Here is a 23,607-nt window from a genome sequence, read left to right on the forward strand (position 1 = left end):
TTTAAGGCTCAGATGAGGAAACTCTTGACTTCTGCTGCTGATGATGCGCTTCTCCAATTTCTGGCTTCTTACCGTTTCACCCCGATGGGCGACCACAGCCTGGCTGAGCTCTTACATGGCCAACAACCCCGCATGCTACTTCATCTTCTGCGACCTTCCACCTCACGGCCGCGGGTGCCTTCACTTGGCCAGTTCACCGCCGACGACCTTGTATGGGTACGGGGATATGGCAGGCAGCCAAAACGGAGTCCTGGCTGCATCTTACGACACCGTGGCCAACGCCTGTACGAAATCCAAATGGAAATGGGTGTTGCAGTGCGTCATTCGGACCAGATTCGGCCTCGTGTGCTGGCAACACCTGTACCGGATGCCACTACACCACCTTCGGCTCTACCTGACGCTCGGGATACTGGAATCTCTCATTACTCACGACACAGTCCTCTCACCATCATATCGGTGCCAGCACAAGAACTGATTCCACCAGGAGATGTGCCCATGCAGGAACCAGTTGATCATCATCTGCCAGAGCAACTCTACTCGCCTCCTTCTCCTAAGGATGCCGACACATCGCCCACGTCTCCTATTATAACAACCAGACTTGCCGCAATAGGAAGATTGGCGCACAGGGCCCCAGCAGATTCGACACCCACGTCTCCTGTCATCTCAACCCGTTATCATTGGGGGGACACTTCCGTCTGTACGGGAAGCCTCCTCCTCGAGACTTTATGGCCAGTCAAACAACACCTATGGATGTTAGCAATCTACAGGCCACCTCCATCAAGACCTGTGCAAAAAATTCAAAGGGGGGAAAAGTGTTGTGACTTGCCGATCTTTCAAAGTGCCGCCATGCAGTTACGTGTGTCCTCTACATGCGGCACTGTCTGCCAGCCAAGCAGCAGCAGCGCCACCTAAGTGGCCAACCAGCCAGCGGCCACTAGATTTGGACTCAGTTATGATTTGACTGTTAAAGAGTACACTCGTCTTACTCTGTTTACTTGATCTGTGACTTTCATGTATTGTGTATTCCTTGAAATATTTTTGTTCAACTTGAAGTTATTACATAGATTAATGTTCATGTTGAACAATCACTCACTTCAGATACCATTCGAATAGTAAAAATAGCACCATTAAATCTTTGAACAAGATCCTGAATGCGGGCTTTCTAAGAGAGGTTACTAACTGAACACCTAGAAATTTGAACTGTTCAGTTTCACTAATCATATGCCCATTCTGTGAAATTAAAATGTAGGGTTTTGTTGAATTGTGTGTTAGAAACTGCAAACACTGAGTCTTAATGTGATTTAGCATTTGATTTTTTACATGCCATGAACTTATGTCATGACCTGCACTATTTGAAACAGAGCTCGTATTGCACACATCATTTACTACCAAACTAGTGTCATTAGCAAACAGAAATAGTTTAGAGTTACTCATAATGCTTGAGGGCATATCATTTATATAAATCAGGAACAGGACTGGCCCCAACACTGATCCGTGGGGCACCCCCCCCCCCCCCCTCACCGCACCCCTCCACCCCCCTAAATTGACTGCACACTCCGCTTAGACCCCACATCACAGCTATTCTCAACATTGTGAATAATGACCCTTTGCTGTCTGTTGCTAAAGTAAGAGATGAACCAATTGTGAGCTACTCCCCGTATTGCGTAATGGTCCAACTCCTGGAGCAATATTTTGTGATCAACACAATTAAACACTTTAGTTAAATAAAAAAATATGCCTAGCATTTGAAACCTTTTTTTTTTTACCCTTCCAGTACCTCACAGAGGAAAGAGAATATAGCATTTTCAGTTGTTAAATGACTTCTAAAGCCGAACTGTACATTTGATAGCAAATTGTGTGATATAAAATGACCAATTAAGCTTACATGCACAGCCTTTTCAATAACTTTAGCAAACACTGATGACATAGAAATAGATCTAAAATTGTCTAAATTACCCTTTTCACCCTTTTTATAAATCGGCTTTACTACTGAATATTTTAATCGTTCAGGAAGCTGACCATTCCTAAAGGAAAAATAACAAATATGGCTGAATATAGGGCTAACATGTACAGTACAGTACTTTAATATTCTGCTAGGCACTCCATCATATCCATGATGGAGGGATGATTTAATTTTTGACTCAATCTCCCCTTGTCTGTATCACAGATGAGTATTTCAGACATCAGTCTTGGAAAGACATTTGCCAAGAAAGTTGTATTATTCCCTGTAGAAACTAAATTTTTATTCAATTCACAAGAAATGCTCAGAAGATGACTGTTAAATACAGAACATTTATCTGATTTATCAGTAACAGAAATATTTTTACTAAGAACTGACTTTGTATCATTGACCTTGTGCTGCTGACCAGACACTTACTTTGCAATTGACCATATGTTTTTAATTTTATCCTGTGAATTAGCTATTCTATTTGCATACCACATACTCTTTGCCTTCCAAATAACATTTTTAAGCACCTTACAATACTGTTTGTAATGGGCTACTGTAGCCTGATTGTGACTACTTCTAACATTTTGGCATAAGTCCCACTTTGTTCTACATGGTACCCTTATCCCACTAGTCAGCCACCTGGGCTGCCTATTACTGAACTTTTATTCTGCAAGAATGTCTTTAAACAGATATCTGGAGCTCAAATGGATGAGAATCTGAAGTCCGAGAGCTACCTGATGAAGCTGAAGAGCAGAGCAGAATAAAAAGTAGTCATCTCATAATTATGTGTCATTTTAATACAAAACTGATGGCAATTGTCCAAAAAAAATTAATTAATAGTTTGGTGCTATGTTATTCTTTCTAGTGGTCACTAACTATTTTGTACCAGGAATAAGTATTACGAAATATCTATATTATTTTTCATTTTCACCCATCATTTTAAAACCAAAACATTTCCAGAAACCGTTATGTACAGGTTACAGTTGCAAAAGTCGTTATGTTCAAAGTAAATCAAACAATGGAAACCCCAGGTAGGAATATCAACCATGTAGAAAAAAAAGATTGTCACTTACTGTAAAGAATACACGTCAAGTTGCAGACAGGCACAATTAAATGACACTCACATAAACAATGTAGGAAAAAAACAGATTGCTACTTGTCTTTTTAACTGTGCCTGCAACTTGACATGTCTTCTTTATGGCATGTTCAAAGAAAATATTTATTTTAAATTAAAATATTGTGGTATGATTTATGGGAAGTATAAATATAAATCCAGAATATAAAAGAAAATTGTAATAACTAAAGAATAACAATAAAACCAAATAGCAACTGAGTGACAGTTTTCTCTTGTTTCCAAAAACTTTAATTACATGAAGATAAAAGACTTTGAAAACAGACAACTCAAATGTCCTTGCAGTATCTGAGAGGAACAAAGAGTAAAGGCATCAAGTGGAACAATCATTTTAGCTTGGTTGTAATTAAAACAACTAGCTGCATTTGAATCAGTGGCTGGCTACTGAAGATCTCCAGTTTTCCTATGAAACAAATACATTACAATGGTCAGTTTGATCCATAACAGATTGGAATAATATGAAACATTAAATATGTGAAAACAGTGAGGCTGTACCACTTGGTCATAGGTGTGTTAGCTTTTGTGAGAGAGTGTAATAGAAACTGTGAACAAAGTCAACTGACAAGATACCAAATATCCCCTGAAATTAATTTATAAAAAACAAGAATCAGCTATCAGGGTAGAATGCATAAAATTTTTCACAAATCATGAATCTCTGCTGAAGGAACTGTGAAATTAGAAATTCATACCGGCATACAGCAAAATGAATAAAAGCAATCATTTTTGTGAGGCTTCATCCATTAACTGATTAGGAGAAAGGCTAATACATACCATTAAAGGCTAATATATACCAATAAAGAGTGCAACAATACAAGAAAAGGAAAGTTGCTACTCACCATATAGCGGAGATGCTGAGCCGCGATAGGCACAATACAAAGATTCACACAATCATAGCTTTCGGCCATTAAGGCCTTTGTCAGCAGTAGACAGACACACACACACACACACACACACACACACACACACAAGCGCAACTAGCACACACATTTACAGTCTCTGAGAGCTGAAACTACACTGCGAGCAGCAGTACCAGTGCATGATGGGAGCGGCAACTGGGTGGGGGTAAGGAGGAGGCTGGGGTGGGAAGGGGGAGGGATAGTATGGTGGGGGAGTGATGGACGATGAAGTGCTGCAGTTTAGACAGAGGGTAGGAGAGAAGGTGCTGAGGAGGAGGGGGGAGGGGGGGGGGGGTAAGTTGTGTAAAGAAGAGAAATAAAAATAAAATCCTTGTACAACAACAAATCTCCCATCTTTCCAGTCTCCCACCACCTCACAAAATCCCACAGTCCGGCCACAGAGGAGCATTCCCCTCATAACTCAGTACCATCCGGGACTGGAGCAATTGAATTACATTCTCCGCCAGGGTTTCGATTACCTCCCCTTGTGCCCTGAAATGAGAAATGTCCTACCCACTATCCTACCCACCACTCCTACCGTGGTATTCCGCCATCCACCGACCTACATAATATACTCATCCATCCTTACACAACCCCTGCTCCCAATGCCTTACCTCATGGATCATACCCCTGTAATAGACCTAGATGCAAGACCTGTCCCATACATCCTCCTACCACCACCTACTCCAGTCCGGTCACTAACATTATCTATCACATCAAAGGCAGGGCTACTTGTGAAACCAGTCACGTTATATACAAGCTAAGCTGCAATCACTGTGCTGAATTCTATGTAGGCATCACAACCAACAAGCTGTCCGTCCGCATGAACGGCCACCGACAAACTGTGGCCAAAAAACAAGTGGACCACCCTCTAGCTGAAGAAGCTGCCAAACTTGATACCCCCACCTCAACGACTGCTTCACAGCCTGTGCCATATGGATCCTTCCCACCAACACCAGCTTTTCTGAACTGCGCAGGTGGGAACTTTCCCAGCAATACATCCTACATTCCCGTAACCCTCCTGACCTCAATCTTCATTAGTCACTGTCCTCACCCATCCAGCCCCCTCCCTGTTCCCATTCCAGCACTACACAGCTGTCATTTCACCGCCACACCCAGTCTTTTAATTTCTTTTATTTTTATTTCTCACCTTTCCGCTACTTACCCCCTCCCCCCTCCGCACCTTCTTTCCTACCCTCCGTCTAAACTGCAACACTTCACTGTCCGCCACTCCCACCATACTATCCCTCCCCTCCCCGCCCCAGTCTCCTCCTTACCCCCACCCAGTTGCCACTCCCATCATGCACTGGTGCTGCTGCTGGCAGTGTAGTTTCAGCTCTCTAAGACTACAGATGTGTGTGCAAGTTGCGCTTGCGTGAGTGTGTGTGTGTGTGTGTGTGTGTCTGCTGCTGACAAAGACTTAATGGTCGAAAGCTATGATTGTGTGAATCTTCTTATTGTGCCTACCGTGGTTCAGCATCTCCGCTATATGGCGAGTAGCAACTTTCCTTCTCTTGTACTGTTACATTCCATCCTGGACTTTCCATTGTTCTAATAAAGAGTGATTTTTACAACACTATTTGTGGTGTAAATATAACGATACAGTTTAGTGTTCTGTGTATCATACTGGTGACAACTCACTATGATTACTGTTACATCTGAGACTATGTGATCAGCATATTCCTATAAATTGTTACAACTGGATATTTGTATGAACTAACTAACACCAACTGTGATTGAGTGGTATTATAATCACAGGACCTTAGGTATTTTTCTTTTTGTGAAGTGCAAAATTTTACTATCTGAGGTTTTGATTTTTGAAGTTTCAAGTCCAAATTTTGAAAATGCACTTTTGCTAAAACATTTGTTTCAAAATTATTGGTGAAAGAGGTGAAACCAAATGGAAGCTTCACTACATCCCTAGTGTGAACTTGGGAGCTGCCAACTTATTTGCCCATATTGGAGCATGCTGTACAAGAAAATACTTTTGCTCTCAATACCTGACAAGGTCAAGAAATAAAATGTGAATATCAGAAAGGCTTTACATATGGGTACTACATACCATTTCCTCCTTTAGTTTGCAATCTGAGGATATGTTGGCAGCATACCTCCATTCCACACATCTTTCTGACATTTTCAGCATTTCGTTGTAGGAGTTATGGCCAACATTGCTTATAATTTGATCGGGTTCTCCTCCGACTGTTTTTCCGTCGACAGAGCTCTTCATGTGTAAATAGATGATCAATAATCTGTGCTCTTCATTCTACAATGGCATTCCACAAACTTTCTTTCTCCCACACTCTTTTACGAATTTTGTAATTCATGGTAATAACTGTGCACTTGATTTTCAGAATGTGCGTGTAACACCATGTCACGAAAGAAATCGGTCTTTTCCTGCTGGTTGAAATTCCTTTTTATGACACAGTGCCACTGATTGCATAATCAGCAGGTGCAGGTGTTCGACAAGGATGACAGCGACAGCCACCTTGGAAGTCACTGCAACCGAATGAACTACTTTGCCATGCCTTTCCTAGATGCCAGTCGCTTTCCAGATGACATCCACTACTTGGAGAGCCAACAAGAGAGCAGCTCGTCATCACAACCACAGCAGCCAGTAACATGGATTGACGTAATTCAATAGTTGGAGTCCACGCGAAGTAGCCAGCAAGCTACCATCTATGACAGTTGTCTGTGAGTGATATGACCTCCAGTATAGTCGATCTCAAGAAATTCATCTCAGAAGGTAATCTGGTAGATACAGACTTGTAAGAGAAACCATTAGACTTGAAAGTATGTCAGGTTGCGGACTTAGTTTTTGGAAGTTACATGTTCCAGGAAGTGCTATTTGCATTCAGTTATACCAGGGTTCTACATTCCATTTGTGTGTTCTAATAAATGCAATAAATGCAGCTCCTATACTTGGATTGCTTATTTGTGTAGCTGTCTCTGACACTACATTGGTGCAGTTGGTCATTTTGACAAATGATTCAACAACAAATCAGTGGCACAATCGAATAGTCAACACATATACGACAGTGGTGTAGTGAGTACTGAGTCAAAGCCTAAACACATTTTAGCCTACTCGGTACTACGGTTCGAAGCCTCCAGTTCTCTGGTACTTGTTCAGAAATTGAACATTTTCTTGACTGTTTTCAAGTGATCTGCACAGATGTTGTGGCTACTTCCCTCATGGTACTTTCTGTTTCCTTTTGTGGCACAACTGCAGTTCAGTGGACTTGCTCGGAACTCTGAGTATTTTGTAGGTGATTTCACCATTTCCATTGTGGCCTTGTACTGGAATTCTGGACAGTGTTTTGCTCTCCTTCAGCCATTCATTGCACATTCTAGACTATGAATTCTTATTGTGTGTGTAATATTCTACAAGAGGGGACCCAAAAATAACCGGAATTTCTTCCTAGAAAGCATATACTTTATTGTTTTTAAATACAACCTTAATCTCCTTCGAAGTACTCTCCATTAGCATTAATACACTTGTCCAAACGTTCATTCCAATGTTCAAAGCACCTTTTAAATTCATCCTCTTTGATACCTGCTAGCACATTCATGACATTGCATTTTACGTCTCCCACATCTGCAAAACCCTTCCCTCTTAACTCTCTTTTCATCCTCGGGAATAGGAAGAAGTCCAGGCGTGCTAAATCCAGCAAATAGGGCACATGAGTCAAGGTAGTCGTCATCGTTGAGGCCAAAAACTGGCCAACACTGAGAGCCGTGTGCGCGGGAGCGTGGTCATGATGCAGGAACCACACGCCATAATCCCACAAAGCCGGACGTTTTCACAACAAACTTCAGCAAATCCATTTCATAACCTCCAAGTGAAACATGGACGATAACCAGTTTGGACAAGAAGAGAATAGAAGCTTTCGAAATGTGGTGCTACAGAAGAATGCTGAAGATTAGATGGGTAGATCACATAACTAATGAGGAGGTATTGAATAGGATTGGGGAGAAGAGAAGTTTGTGGCACAACTTGACTAGAAGAAGGGATCGGTTGGTAGGACATGTTTTGAGGCATCAAGGGATCACAAATTTAGCATTGGAGGGCAGCGTGGAGGGTAAAAATCGTAGAGGGAGACCAAGAGATCAATACACTAAGCAGATTCAGAAGGATGTAGGTTGCAGTAGGTACTGGGAGATGAAGAAGCTTGCACAGGATAGAGTAGCATGGAGAGCTGCATCAAACCAGTCTCAGGACTGAAGACCACAACAACAACAACAACAACAACAACCTCCAAATAGAATTGTTGGTTAACTGTCTGGTTTTCAGGGACAAATTCAGAGTGTACGATCCCTTTGATGTCAAAAAACAGATCAACATTGTTTACACATTCGATTTCACTTGTCGAGGTTTTTTTGGTTTAGGTGAGCCAGGTGACTTCCATTGTGATGACTGTTGTTTACTTTCTGGATCATACCCATAGCACCATGACTCATCACCTGTAATGATTTTGTTGAAAAAATGTGGATCATCTTTGAACGCGTCCTTCATTTCGAGACAGGCTTGAACGCAATGATCCCTTTGATCTCCGGTAACAAGCTTCGGCACAAATTCTGCTGCCACTCTTCGCGTCCCCAAATCGACGGTCAAGACGCGCTGAATTGAGCTCCAGGACAACCCGGACAAGTTCTTGAGTTGGTCGATTGTCCTGCGTCGGTCTTCACTGATGAGATCACGGATTTTGTCGATGTTGTCTTCGCTTCAAGCAGTTGAAGGTCGACCGGAATGGGGCTGATCTTCAACCACCATTTCTCCCTTTTTAAACCGAGAAAACCATTCTTACACTTGCATTTTACTAAGAGCATGGTCTTTGTAGGCTGTCTGAATCATCGCAACAGTTTCTGCTGCGTTCTTGCCGAGCAAGAAACAAAACTTCACTGCCGCATGTTTTTCGTAAGAACTAGCCATTTCCTCTTGTCACGTCTGCACTGTACGCACACTCAAAGAACTGCCAAAGAAACCACACTTCTCACTGTTGGGTGGCGCCGCATGGCAGAATGACTCAGAAGAGCTCCTACTACAACCCTCTGGCGGCGCAACCTGCTACTACAAGTACATGATGTGCAGCATTACGATTCCGGTTACTTTTGGGTCCCCCCTAGTAGATGGCGGAACTTGTGGGCTTCTCATTCCCGTGTTTAATCTCTTCCTGTCCCTGCAGACTATGCTGGACGCAGTGGTAGTTGTTCAGGGCCGGCTGCTACAGCACTCAGAGGACAAGTTGCGCACAACCTAGATGTTCAGCATCCTCCGCCTGTGTTCCTTCCATCTGACCCGGGATGGGGCCAGTGGACCTGCTGTTTGGACCCATTCGGATCAATATTTTGCTGCTTATAGACCTTATGGTGAAGTAACAAAGTGTGCATTTTTCTTGTCCACCGCAAGCAATCTGGACAATCCTATTCTGAATGGTTTGCCTCCTTGGAAAGCCTAACGTTTAACTGTCAGACTGTATGTGAAAATCTTAACAATGCCCTGCCTTAGGTAGATTATTCAGTGCTCAGAGAATTGTTACTGTTCACATTCTGGACTTAGGGCTTCAAACAACCCCCTCCACTTGGGCAATCCATCATTAAATGAATGCTTATCAGTGGTGTGTGCTTTTGAACAAGTCCCATGCTCTGTGTAAGCATTAAAATAAGGTGTAAGCTCTGTACTACTTAGAACATTTGTTCTACTATAAATTCTCTTACACATCATGCTGATAATGACAAAAACTATTTGTTCTCCAGTCAATTCTGTTCAAAATAATGTGATCTCAGTTCTCGAATGTTTTGGTGACATGATTTTTGTGAATTGGACACTGATGGACATATTGTTAAATTTCCAATAGATACTGGATCTTCCAAGTCTATTATTAATGTGAATATTTATGCTTTAATTGGTTCTCCATAATTTTTCTCTTCTCATACTTTCAAAAACTAAAATAACCACTAAGTGACACTTCTGGTTGTTGCCATGCGCACATACAGTACAATTCAGTCAACACACTGCCACAGTTTCTTGTCACGCACTTGTGCACATCAACTAACATTTTGGGCCTCGATCTTTTCCAGCATTTACATTTCTTTGTCCCTGATCCGAGTGCTCCTATCCAGATCTCTGATGTGGCTGACGTCGTGACCCACTACCTATTTCTGCACCTAGGCCGGAACTGCTGGTGCAAAGGGATCGTTTCCCATAGCACTCCAGAGGGCCTCTTTGGGATAAAATTTTGATGATAATTCTGGATTCTTCCACTGGGTACCCATACTCAGGACAACCCACAGGTGTTCCCCACCGTCCAGGTGCTTTGGCAAATCTACACTGGACAGCCTACTCCACCCCATCATGTCGTACTCTGTTGTGCACTTCGTGCCAAGCGATCCTTCATCGTTCGATGCAGTTGACTGAGTGCACCTCTACCGAGGCATCTCAAACAGACCTGCTGGCAGCTTTCTATGTCTGTCTCCAGCCCCCACCCAGTGTCCTTTTTGTAGATGCCTATCTCTGATTCTGCTCTCTTTCTGGTTCTTTTTCGTCAAGGACATACCATGCTACAGGAGAAATCTGCCCACACCTTCGACTTCCCATCTGTGGTGTAGGTGGGACGAAGTGGGTGTTGCCTCTCCCCTCTTCCACTGCTAACCTACTGCCATGCATCAGTTTCTTCAGTCTGTTCCCAGTTCGCGACCCTTTCCAATTCCAGTTGCTGTTTTCTCACAATCCTGCAGAGGAGGGGATGCTCCACCATTTCACTGCCCAGTGGCAGTGACCTATTATGACGACCAGACGACCAACAACTGAGCAGCCGGCAGCCGTCACTCCACTCACAGTTCCAAGGTCAAAGGTGCAAAGGTGCTTCACTTCCTTTCCCATGGTGCCCGCCAGATGACATTCCTTTGTACAGCACATAATGACTCGTTGTATCACACATGATGGCCTTTCAGCAAGGCTAACAGTAACAGCTGCCTTGACAGGGCACTACAGCCAACAGAACTACTTTCCCACTCCTTCCACAGATGCATATCCCCTACCACGCCATGAGCCAATGAGCGAGCAGCTCATCAACCCAATCAGTAGTAGCCAGTCACATGGCTTAAGTGTAATTCATACTCATGACAATACCAGTTCTGCAGCCTCTACAGTCAGTTCACAGCATGATCAGTTCACAGTTGGAGTCCACCCTAAGAAGCCTGCGAGCTACCACCTGTGGCAGTTGTTGGTGAGCTGTATCACCACCAGTACAGTGGAGCTACACGAAGTTGTCTCGGAAGATAACTTGGTAGGTACAGACTTGTAATCGAGGAACTATCAGAGACTCGTAGCATGTCAGGTTGCTGACTTAGTTATTGGAAATTACCTGTTTCAGGGAGTGATATTTGTATTCAGTTACACCTGAGTTCTACATTTCTGTATTCTGATTATTTATTTGTGCAGTTGCCCGGCACTTTTTTTTTTTTCTATTTGGTCATCGTTCTACTGACTGGTTTGATATGGCCCGCCACGAATTCCTTTCCTGTGCTAACCTCTTCATCTCAGAGTAGCACTTGCAACCTACGTCATCAATTATTTGCTTGACGTATTCCAATCTCTGTCTTCCTCTACAGTTTTTGCCTTCTACAGCTCTCTCTAGTACCATGGAAGTCATTCCTTCATGTCTTAGCAGATGTCCTATCATCCTGTCCCTTCTCCTTATCAGTGTTTTCCACATATTCCTTTCCTCTCCGATTCTGCGTAGAACCTCCTCATTCCTTACCTTATCAGTCCACCTAATTTTCAACATTCGTCTATAGCACCACATCTCAAATGCTTCGATTTTCTTCTGTTCCGGTTTTCCCACAGTCCATGTTTCACTACCATACAATGCTGTACTCCAGACGTACATCCTCAAAAATTTCTTCCTCAAATTAAGGCCGGTATTTGATATTAGTAGACTTCTCTTGGCTAGAAATGCCTTTTTTGCCATAGCGAGTCTGCTTTTGATGTCCTCCTTTTTCCGTCCATCATTGGTTATTTTACTGCCTAGGTAGCAGAATTCCTTAACTTCATTGACTTCGTGACCATCAATCCTGATGTTAAGTTTCTCGCTGTTCTCATTTCTACTACTTCTCATTACCTTCGTCTTTCTCCGATTTACTCTCAAACCATACTGTGTACTCATTAGATTGTTCATTCCGTTCAGCAGATCATTTAATTCTTCTTCACTTTCACTCAGGATAGCAATGTCATCAGCGAATCGTATCATTGATATCCTTTCACCTTGTATTTTTATTCCACTCCTGAACCTTTCTTTTATTTCCATCATTGCTTCCTTGATGTACAGATTGAAGAGTAGGGGCGAAAGGCTACAGCCTTGTCTTACACCCTTCTTAATACAAGCACTTCGTTCTTGATCGTCCACTCTTATTATTCCCTATTGGTTGTTGTACATATTGTATATGACCCGTCTCTCCCTATAGCTTACTCCTACTTTTTTCAGAATCTCGAACAGCTTGCACCATTTTATATTGTCGAACGCTTTTTCCAGGTTGACAAATCCTATGAAAGTGTCTTGATTTTTCTTTAGCCTTGCTTCCATTATTAGCCGTAACGTCAGAATTGCCTCTCTCGTCCCTTTACTTTTCCTAAACCCAAACTGATCGTCACCTAGCGCATTCTCAATCTTCTTTTCCATTCTTCTGTATATTATTCTTGTAAGCAGCTTCGATGCATGAGCTGTTAAGCTGATTGTGCGATAATTCTCGCACTTGTCAGCTCTTGCCGTCTTTGGAATTGTGTGGATGATGCTTTTCCGAAAGTCAGATGGTATGTCGCCAGACTCATACATTCTACACACCAATGTGAATAGTCGTTTTGTTGCCACTTCCCCCAATGATTTTAGAAATTCTGATGGAATGTTATCTATCCCTTCTGCCTTATTTGACAGTAAGTCCTCCAAAGCTCTTTTAAATTCCGATTCTAATACTGGATCCCCTATCTCTTTTAAATAGACTCCTGTTTCTTCTTCTATCACATCAGACAAATCTTCACCCTCATAGAGGCTTTCAATGTATTCTTTCCACCTATCTGCTCTCTCCTCTGCATTTAACAGTGGAATTCCCATTGCACTCTTAATGTTACCACTGTTGCTTTTAATGTCACCAAAGGTTGTTTTGACTTTCCTGTATGCTGAGTCTGTCCTTCCGACAATCATATCTTTTTCGATGTCTTCACATTTTTCCTGCAGCCATTTCGTCTTAGCTTCCCTGCACTTCCTATTTATTTCATTCCTCAGCGACTTGTATTTCTGCATTCCTGATTTTCCCAGAACATGTTTGTACTTCCCCCTTTCATCAATCAACTGAAGTATTTCTTCTGTTACTCATGGTTTCTTCGCAGCTACCTTCTTTGTACCTATGTTTTCCTTCCCAACTTCTGTGATGGCCCTTTTTAGAGATGTCCATTCCTCTTCAACTGTACTGCCTACTGCGCTATTCCTTATTGCTGTATCTATAGCATTAGAGAACTTCAAACGTATCTCGTCATTCCTTAGTACTTCCATATCCCACTTCTTTGCGTATTGATTCTTCCTGACTAATGTCTTGAACTTCAGCCTACTCTTCATCACTACTATATTGTGATCTGAGTCTATATCTGCTCCTGGGTACGCCTTACAATCCAGTATCTGATTTCGGAATCTCTGTCTGACTATGATGTAATCTAATTGAAATCTTCCCGTATTTCACGGCCTTTTCCAAGTATACCTCCTCCTCTTGTGATTCTTGAACAGGGTATTCGCTATTACTAGCTGAAATTTGTTACAGAACTCAATTAGTCTTTCTCCTCTTTCATTCCTTGTCCCAAGCCCATATTCTCCTGTAACCTTTTCTTCTACTCCTTCCCCTACAACTGCATTCCAGTCGCCCATGACTATTAGATTTTCGTCCCCCTTTATGTACTGCATTACCCTTTCAATATCCTCATACACTTTCTCTATCTGTTCATCTTCAGCTTGCGATGTCGGCATGTATACCTGAACTATCGTTGTCGGTGTTGGTCTGCTGTCGATTCTGATTAGAACAACCCGGTCACTTAACTGTTCACAGTAACACACTCTCTGCCCTACCTTCCTATTCATAACGAATCCTACACCTGTTATACCACTTTCTGCTGCTGTTGATATTACCCGATACTCATCTGACCAGAAATCCTTGTCTTCCTTCCACTTCATTTCACTGACCCCTACTATATCTAGATTGAGCCTTTGCATTTTCCTTTTCAGATTTTCTAGTTTCCCTACCACGTTCAAGCTTCTGACATTCCACGCCCCGACTCATAGAACATTATCCTTTCGTTGATTATTCATCCGGCACTACACTAGCGCAAACGTTACAGTAGGTCATTGTCGGAGATGAGTCAACAACATAGCAGAGGCATAGTCAATACATATACAACAATTAGGCTTTTCCATGCATTACACACTGGTTTCCAGAGGTATTATGCAGATTATGCAGAATTTGACTGTAGGTTTATAAGCAACATACAATTTCTATGTTAAAACATAGGTACATGTTGGTCATTTAACTAACTATTTTTTTCTAATGTTTATCTACAACAAAATCTGACAAATGTAATACAGACACATACCATACGCTTCAGCAGATAAGGCAACAGTTGAAGCATAAAAAAGGAGCTCAAAATTAGAGTATTCTTATACGCAGATATAAAACATAGACTGAAATTTATAGAAATTAAAACCATTACAAAATAAAATAAATCACTCCCCAATGCATTTAAAACACTGCAGAATCCTCACGATCATCATCTAAGGAAAGCAGTTCCGCAAGTGTATCCTCACTTTGTTGAGAAGCTCGTCATATGGGTCCCATTCTGCACCTTGTGAATCGATTTCAGCTTCATCATCAGTATCCCATAATAAATCGTCCTCAGTATCATTGGTAGCATTGGAAACCCCCCTTCTTGAAGTATTTGGTCACTGTTTGCACATTCACTTTTTCTCATGATCTGATCACAAAATTACACATAAAACGTCAAGTGATGCAGCCCACATAGCTTCACCTTTATTATGTGAATTTTTGCAATCATCATCCAATTTTTCCATTGTTCACGCATGTGGTTTTTAAATGGTTTACTCATAGAGATGTCTGTGGGTTGTAGCATCGAAGTCAAACCACCCAATGTAACAGAAATCTTAATTGCTAAGTGCTATGTGATTTTTGGTATTATCAGTTATGTGACTCAAGAACATATGTCACACTCCACAATTTTACAACATTCTCATCCGTCCAACCCTTCTTGTAAAAATGTACAAAAATGCCTGGCAGAAATTTTATTTTAGAAATGGTTTTCCGCTTGAAAACTACCGTACATTTTAACATTGTTCCATCTGTGATGCACATTAATGCTAATGTAAACCTGGTCTTTCCATGGTCTGTACTTCTGACTTTAACAGTTTTTACACCTTTTATTTCCATAGCCCTATTGTTTTTCACACTGGGTTCATTGGTGTTTCATCCATATTTCCAATATGAGACAGTGGAAAATTGTACTTTTGCCTCATAAGAATAACAAGCTTATGAAAACTCATAGCTTTAAGGTCAAGATCTTTCTGTAATTTTTATGCAACTTCTGTTTTCTGCTATATTACCAGATTTTTTTATGTTTGTGAAATGATTGCACCAACCTAAAGTTCCTTAAAATTCTTTGGCGTGCTATGGATTCGCTCATGCCAACTTCAGTGCATAAGCTCTAATCATATTTCTTATAACAACATCACAATTCTGCGTCTGTTCTTATAGCCATTCTGCAATGCTATTTTACCTGGCCAGCTAGCTAACATTTTTTCATTGGCATTTTTAATAGCATTTTCATTCTTTCATCAATCTCTAGCCATCTTCTCTTTTATATTGAATGCCCTTGCTGCAGCACAGTTGTTTTATTCTTTAGCCTGTTTTATGATCTTTAACTTGAACCTTGCTTCATATTTCCTTATTTTTGTTGTTTCCATCATTAAGCACACACTTCACAAATTTCACAAACTGTTTGAACACACAATACAACATATTATAATACTTAATAGCTGTATATTTGAGAGGCAAAACCATAACAATGCTAAAGGAGGCTTTTGCTTCATGACATGATGATGATGTTTGATTTGTGGGGCATTCAACTGTGCAGTTATCAGCGCCTGTATAAATTACCAATCTTTATTCAGTTCAATCTCGCTAATTTCACGAATGATGATTAAATGATGAGAACACCACAAACATCCAGTCCCCAAGTGGAAAAAACCCCCAACCCAGCCGGGAATCAAACCCGCGATGCCATGACACGTCCAACAGTACCAACTGTTTAGTAGGACAGGATGGGTATGTCCACAAAAATGAATACCCAATATGATGCTTTTATAAATACTCAAGATCATTGCCGTAATAAGTGTGCCTATTATTATCCAGATGACCACCGTTCTAAACTAAATTTATAGGCCACTGATAGTTTGGGGATCATCTGATAGGGCGGGCATACGGTAAAACTATATATCTTTGACAAAAATTTATACTTAGTCTCGTCTGAAGGTTGTCTTATTTGCCAAAATATACAGTACATGTAATATTTATGCAGAAATTCATCTGTGGAGGAGGAGGAATTGTCCAAAAGAAACGAGTTGTTTGTTATTATAATGTTCAGTATCTGTCAGCACCTTTTTTCCCAATGTAGGTAGTCCAACAATTTTACACTGCATATTTCACTCTTTGCTGGCAAGAGTAGGTTTAAGTTGTGGATAGAGAGGGTTATTTTTGCTTCCAGTGTTGTGTTTATGGATGCAACTATTATTTTTAAATTGTGCCTCATTTCTTCACAATTAACTGCACAAGAGAGTAAATGTATTGTGAGGCTGACATTAGTATGCTTAATCATCTAAATAGTTCCCTACATGAAATTTTGGGATGAGCACCAGATTTTATCCTTACATCACATTTCTGTGCAATGAACTCTTTGTATTTATGTGTAGACTGTAGCAAAATGTTACTCCATTAGATAGAACAAATGGAAGTATATGAAGTAAGCTAATTTTCTAATGTTTACATCAGCAAAATAAGCAGCTATGCACTGAGGAAATGTTTCTGCATTCAAGCATTTTAGATCTATAATATTTTAAAATTTGTACGTGCCTGGAGCAGTACCCATAGAATGAAACCTTCTTGTAGAAATAGTAGACAGCCAATCAGGTGCAAATTGGAAGGTTTATTAAAGCCCCTTTAGCATAGTTTCAATGTTTATAATAATGGTTTCTTCATAAGGAAAATATAGAAAACTGGATCACATGTTGTGGCAGAGGTACATCAAAACACAGCCAAAAAGCATCGCCAAATATAAAATTTCACCTCCATATTATATTAAAACACGCACAACGTGATTGTTGTCATATGGTACTTCCTCATCAATGCACAACTAGTGTGCTAGCTGATTTGTGTGCATACTAATGAGAACTTGAACTGTAAAGCATATATTATATAGATCTTCTTGTAAAAACAGTAAACAGTTAATCAATTGCAAATTGGAAGGTTTCTTAAAAACCCTTCTGTTCATATCTGTGCACTAGCTGTACATTGATGAGGAAGAGCCATATGACAACAACCCATGTTTTAATTTAATATTTAGGTGAAATTTTATATTTGAAGATGTCTTTCCGGTGTATTTAGAAGTACCTCCACCACAATATGTAATCCATATTTTCCTTATGAAGGAGCCATTTTTATAAATGGTGAAACCATGGTAAAGGGGCATTAATAAATCTTCCAGTTTGCAACTGATTGGCTGCTCCTTATTTCTACAAGAAGATCTATAATATATGTTTTACAATTAAAATTCTCATTAACATGTGCACAAAGTAGTTCTGAACATTAAGTTTTACATTTTTCCTTTCCTCTATACTGGTACTTATGACTACATATGTTGGCATGTACAGAACTGAATAAACTGTGTTTTTTCTAAGTTAGGTGATTTACTGAGAAAGGATCAGTCCCACTTTTAAGATTTCACATATTGTTCTTTCTGTATCATCATTCCAGATAAAACAAGTTCAAGAGATGAAAGAGAGGCAATTTAGAATTTCACACACCATCAATAACAAGGTCATTACAGATGAAGAACAGGATGAGAAGAAAGAAGGAAATAAAATGCATCCTTTTCAAAGGAATGCATCCTTTTCAAAGGAATTATCTTGGTATTACATCCAATCAATCACGTTGAGCACAGCAGCTTGCAGATAACATATTAGGATGTAATGATAAGTAAATTTTACTACTTACTGAAGGTTCTTCTTTAACAGATATGAACTCGATCTCTCGGTTAGCAGGCACGAGTGGTTCAGACTCCACCTGAATCAAAGAAAATGAGTTAAGTACAGATGAAACACGGAGTACAAGAAGCACAGACAAAATAAGTCTTCTCACAACAAATGTATATGTCAAGACAATTAACAGTCTGTGCCAGACCTTGATTTGAACCCGTGTTCCCCACATTTCATGATCAGGTTCTGAAACTGTAAGATTATCTGGAGGTGAACTTTGTTCAGATCTTACACAGACCTTTTTGTATTTGAACCTGGTATGTGGAAGGTGAGAATGAATTTTGTTAGTTGGAGAATTTATAGGAACTGATACGGTGCACAACTTACTCCATTATCAGAGGCACTGCCTGTTTTTGCCTTGAGATCTGGTTGTGTTACATTAGCTAAGTCTTAAACGTATAAATTGGCATCAATTTTAGCATGCCAGTGTCAATAGTCTTTGTGTAGAATTTGTCATGAAAAACAAATATTTGTGGACCAGTCACTTCCAGCATTAGGCTATCTGAACATACCTCCTAAGTAAACTCAGACTCCCACTGCCAATGATGTATCCTCATATGATTTATGAACACCACTGCATGAGGTTGTCCAATGGGGTATGTAATGTATCGTGGTAGATTATGGAGCTGTTCTCCACTGATACCATTCCTCATTCCATCCCACCCCCTGCTCCCCGTGTGAAACTGTCCTCACACGCCCCATGGAAAAACCTCATACAGTGGTATTTAGAAATCATATGAGTGACAAAGAAAGTCTGAGTATGGTTTCAGTTCTCGTTCATATCAACTAACACCATTACATCTTTGTTGTTTTTGTCCCTCCTGCGTTATTCTTTTCATTTTAGTGTATTTAATTCATTTAACTTAAAGAACATACAAATTATCCCTGCAATTTGTTTAGTACCTGTTGCAGAGCTTGTAAGTTTAAACATATTCAGCTGCCAATCAGGTGCAAGTGGACATACACTTTTGTAGGCAAGTACCATTAAGCTGTGGGCAGGGTTAGCTAGGAAGTTGAAAGCAGTGTGAATTTGTGAAGGGATGGCAAATACCAACAGTGTACTCACACAGGGGATGGAAAGACTGGGAGAGGGGGGGGGGGGGGGAGGCGGGGGAAGACACCTTACTGTGATCTCCTCCTGTGTGCCAACTGCAGAATACTGGCCATAAAACTGAAGAGTATGTTACCAATGACATACATTAAAACTAAGTACCACTGACACTTTGTATCGACAAAATGAATTCATTGCTTCTTCTAATTTGCCCACATGATCAAAACTGTGGAAACTGGGCTACCTTACTAAAACTTTGCAATCACACAGCAATGCTGTGTGCAATCACATACCGCCACAAACAAGATCTAAATGGTGACTGCTAGCAGCTGGTTGCAGCGATGACTGGAAAAAGTAAATTTTTGTATCATGGGTAGGTTTGGCACGGATGTCATTTAAGTAATACAGAATCAATTATTAATGGTAGAACACTCATATCCAGTAATCAACAAATGTTATGAAAGAAAACCTCTATCGAACTTCGACAAATCTTCATCTCTGTATATGCAAATAGCAGCTCTAAGCTAATTGTTATTTGCGAAATTAATGATTAATTAACTGTGCAATAATAAAACTGTCTGTTATTCCAGTCTGGTACCACTTAGCATAAATTTACGTAATAGTACGAGTTGGTTAGGAATATCTTCATTATTTTCTTTGATTTGTTATCTGCTTATAAAGGAAAGTATCAAAATCTCAAATAACATTGGTAATTTTTATGTTACCAGCATCTTTTGGAGAAGTAATTTTACACGGGGGGATTGTGCATACTTGTGGAAAAATCAATGGAATATAGAGCAACATTCGACTTCGATTCCCTTAGTAAAGAATGTATATTTGAAAGCTGCTGCCTAGAGTTAGGGCAAAAATTTGTAATTTTATCTGCATATAGAATTCCAGATGCAGAAAAAATGAAACATTTTTGTCTAAATTCCAGTGTCTATTGCAGAAATATCAAAAAGAAACCAAGAAAAGAGTCATAATAACTGCTGATTTCAACATAGATCTAGCCAGTGAAGCCAATAATTCAACAAAATTCAATGACATGATTCAAATATTGGGTTTCAGTGCTAATGCCACTGATTTCACTTGACTAAACGAAATGTCTGCAACATGTATAGATAATATTTTAACCAATTATACTTACAATAAAGCAAATACATTTTGTTTAGATTTAGGACTTTCTAATCATTGTGCTCTGTTTATGGAGTTACAAACAAAATAAAACTTTGCTAAAAAAATGTATACCATCAAACACCAGGTCAACAAACAAAATATGAACTTATTCCATAACTGATTAACTAGGGTGGAGTGGGTTATAGATCACAGCATTTCATGTTCTGAAAATTTTCCTACTTTCTTGGAAAAGTTCCTACACATTTTTAATGAAACTTTCTTCCTTACTTTACATCATAAAAAAGTAGGAAATAAAGCAAAACGGATTACTGAAGGAGTAAAAACCTCTAGTGCAAGAAAAAGAGGGCTACATAGGGAACAAAAACATAACAAAAAGGCTGATTTTGTTACCTGTGTAAAAAAATTACAAAAAATTTTTTAAAGACAGCAAACGAAGTGGGAAATAATAGATTTATTTTGGACAGTGAAAATAAATCAAAGTGACCAAAGCTGAAACAGGTGCTACAACTAGAGGGCATGATATTTCTGAAATCAAGATAAAGGATAAAACTATTGTAAATCCTGCTCAAAACTTCTGAATTATTTAATGAATTCTATTTAAATGTAAACACCTCAAACATCAATGTAGAACATTACACAGATAAGAAAGATTTCTTTACCATTGAGTAATTTGCAGGTGGACTTTTCAGTATATTTACCAAAACTACTATAAAAGATATAGAAAATATGATACTATCAGTAAAAAGTAAAACATCGGCAGGATGGGATAGGATATCAGCAACAGTGTTAAAAATGAGTCTCTAAAATAAGTGCACAGTGACTATCTACAATAGTTAACCAGCCCCTTCAAGAAGGTTATTTTCTAGACACACCGAAATATGCAGTAGTTAAGCCACTATTCAAAAAAATGCACAAAAGAACATATGGGAAACTATTGCCCAATTTCTCTTCTTCCATCACTATCAAAAATATTTGGAAAGGTAGTCACCATACTAATTCAAAATTTCATAGAAAAATTTTAAATAATCTAAAAAAATCAGTATGGGTTCCAAAAAGGTAAAAGCACAGTGTCTGCAGTAAACCGTTTTGTAGATAAAATTAGCTACTCTCTAGATCACTCACTGCATACCAGAGTAATTTTCTGCGACCTAGCAAAGACTTTTGGTAGTGTGAACCATTCCTTGCTACTCTGTAAACTGGAAAAGTGTGGACTTAGGGCCATGGTATTAGAATGGTTGAAGTCTTATCTAACCAACTGAAGACAAAGAGTGCTTTTATAATCAGAGTGAACAACTTATACTTCAAAATGGAAAACCATTTCACATGGAGTTCCCCAAGATCCTGTCTTAGGTCCCATTCTGCTTCTGTTTTACATAAATGATCTACCACTTAATATTGAGTGTCACTCAGTTTTAATTGAAGAAGACACATCTGTAATCATTGAAAGTAACAATACTGACCAAATTCCCCAAACTGTATTAAATACTTTAGAAAAATTAGATACCTAGTCTGATTTAAGTGGGTTAAAATTAAACATGGAAAAGTCTCAGTTAATGGAGTTTAAAAACAAACAAGCAAAATTAAATGATATTCAGGTCAGTCACAGCAACCAAGATTCGCAGGAAGCTATCTGTGTGAAATTCCCAGGAGTGCAACTGGATAAAAACCTACCATGGGTCTCACATATACAGTAGCTAGCAAATAAATTAAATGCCGGTAGCCTGGCACTTGCAATGAGAGTATTGTACAATGCTACCAGTATGGGCATGAGAAAAGTAGAAAATCACAGCTTCTTTGAGTCAGTAATAAGGTATGGAATTGTATTTTGGGTAACTCAAACAATGTGTGTTGAATATTAAAATTCAGAAAACCATCATTAGAAATATGCACAATGTAGGGCAAAGAAAATCATGTTGACCACTCCTAAAAAATCTAAGTATATTAAGTGTACCTCACTGCACATCTCTGAGCTGATTATCTTTGTGCACAGTACCCTGACTTATTAGTAGCAAATTGTTTTCAACATGATTACAACACCAGAAATGAAAATAATTTTATGGTGCCCACCCACCATTTAAACTTTATGCTCAAACTTCACATTATGTGGGTACAATGAAAGGAAGAAAGGAAGAAAAATGCTCAGCATAAATTTAGAAACGCTGAAAAAAAACATTATATGAGAAACTAGTGAAGAAATGTTACTATGCAGTAGAAGAATTCATGAATGACAACCTGTAAATTTGAGCAATAGAGAGCAATTACTTAGGACTGTTAATTTTTAGAAGTTTATTACTTTTGAAAAGAAATTATTAATTGCTTAATTAATTAATTATTCAGTACAGTATATTACATTGCTGATATTATAAGGAAAATTGTAAACCAGTTTTTTGTATTTTCAAGGTTCTCCTGCACATTAAGTCAATGACTTGAAATTGTATGTTACAAGACAATAAAGTTTCATTCTGTTCTATTCTGTATTTTTTCTCTCTTCCATGACATCATAAGAATTAGACTTTCTATGCTTATTTAAATATTGTGTGTGGTATGTAGATCCGAATTGCTAAAGAGAGACTAGTATCAAAAGATAAATCTTTTGAGGTATATGACTTACACGTTTTGCGATAAATTAAATGTCATCTCAAAAATATATATTTGTAAAAAAAAAAAAAAAAAGAGGTGAGAATCTGCAGGCTAATCAGGCCATGAGATATTGAATGCCAGGTCAGCCTCAGTCTGTCAGTACTGCGAAGTCAGCCACTGGGTCGTTCTGCCCAGAAGTACTTACAGGTAGTGAATCTGTGACAGGCACAATGGCTGCAAAGCTTCAACTGCTAGGAACATTTTCATATGTTTCAGACTTTGTCAATTTTACTGCTGATTTCACTGATGGAAAATCTTGCTCAAGTTTTGGACTCTTAACTTGTTGTTGTTGTTGTTGTTGTTGTTGTTGTTGTTGCGGTCTTCAGTCCTGAGACTGGTTTGATGCAGCTCTCCATGCTAATCTATCCTGTGCAAGCTCCTTCATCTCCCAGTACCTACTGCAACCTACATCCTTCTGAATGTGCTTAGTGTATTCATCTCTTGGTCTC

General features: G+C 39.5%; 1 protein-coding gene across 7 annotated transcripts in view; it reads right to left on the reverse strand.

The window, feature by feature from the left end:
* The window catches only part of LOC124717375 (zinc finger protein 501-like), a 442,600-nt gene that overhangs the window by 390,898 nt on the left and 28,095 nt on the right, over positions 1–23,607 (reverse strand). For all 7 annotated transcript variants that reach the window (XM_047244212.1, XM_047244217.1, XM_047244213.1 and 4 more), the window contains exon 3: positions 18,290–18,358. In XM_047244212.1, the coding sequence (XP_047100168.1) occupies positions 18,290–18,358 (69 nt within the window). The remainder of the gene's footprint in view (positions 1–18,289; positions 18,359–23,607) is intronic.

The sequence above is a fragment of the Schistocerca piceifrons genome, chromosome 9 (assembly GCF_021461385.2).
Source record: "Schistocerca piceifrons isolate TAMUIC-IGC-003096 chromosome 9, iqSchPice1.1, whole genome shotgun sequence".
Taxonomy (NCBI): domain Eukaryota; kingdom Metazoa; phylum Arthropoda; class Insecta; order Orthoptera; family Acrididae; genus Schistocerca; species Schistocerca piceifrons.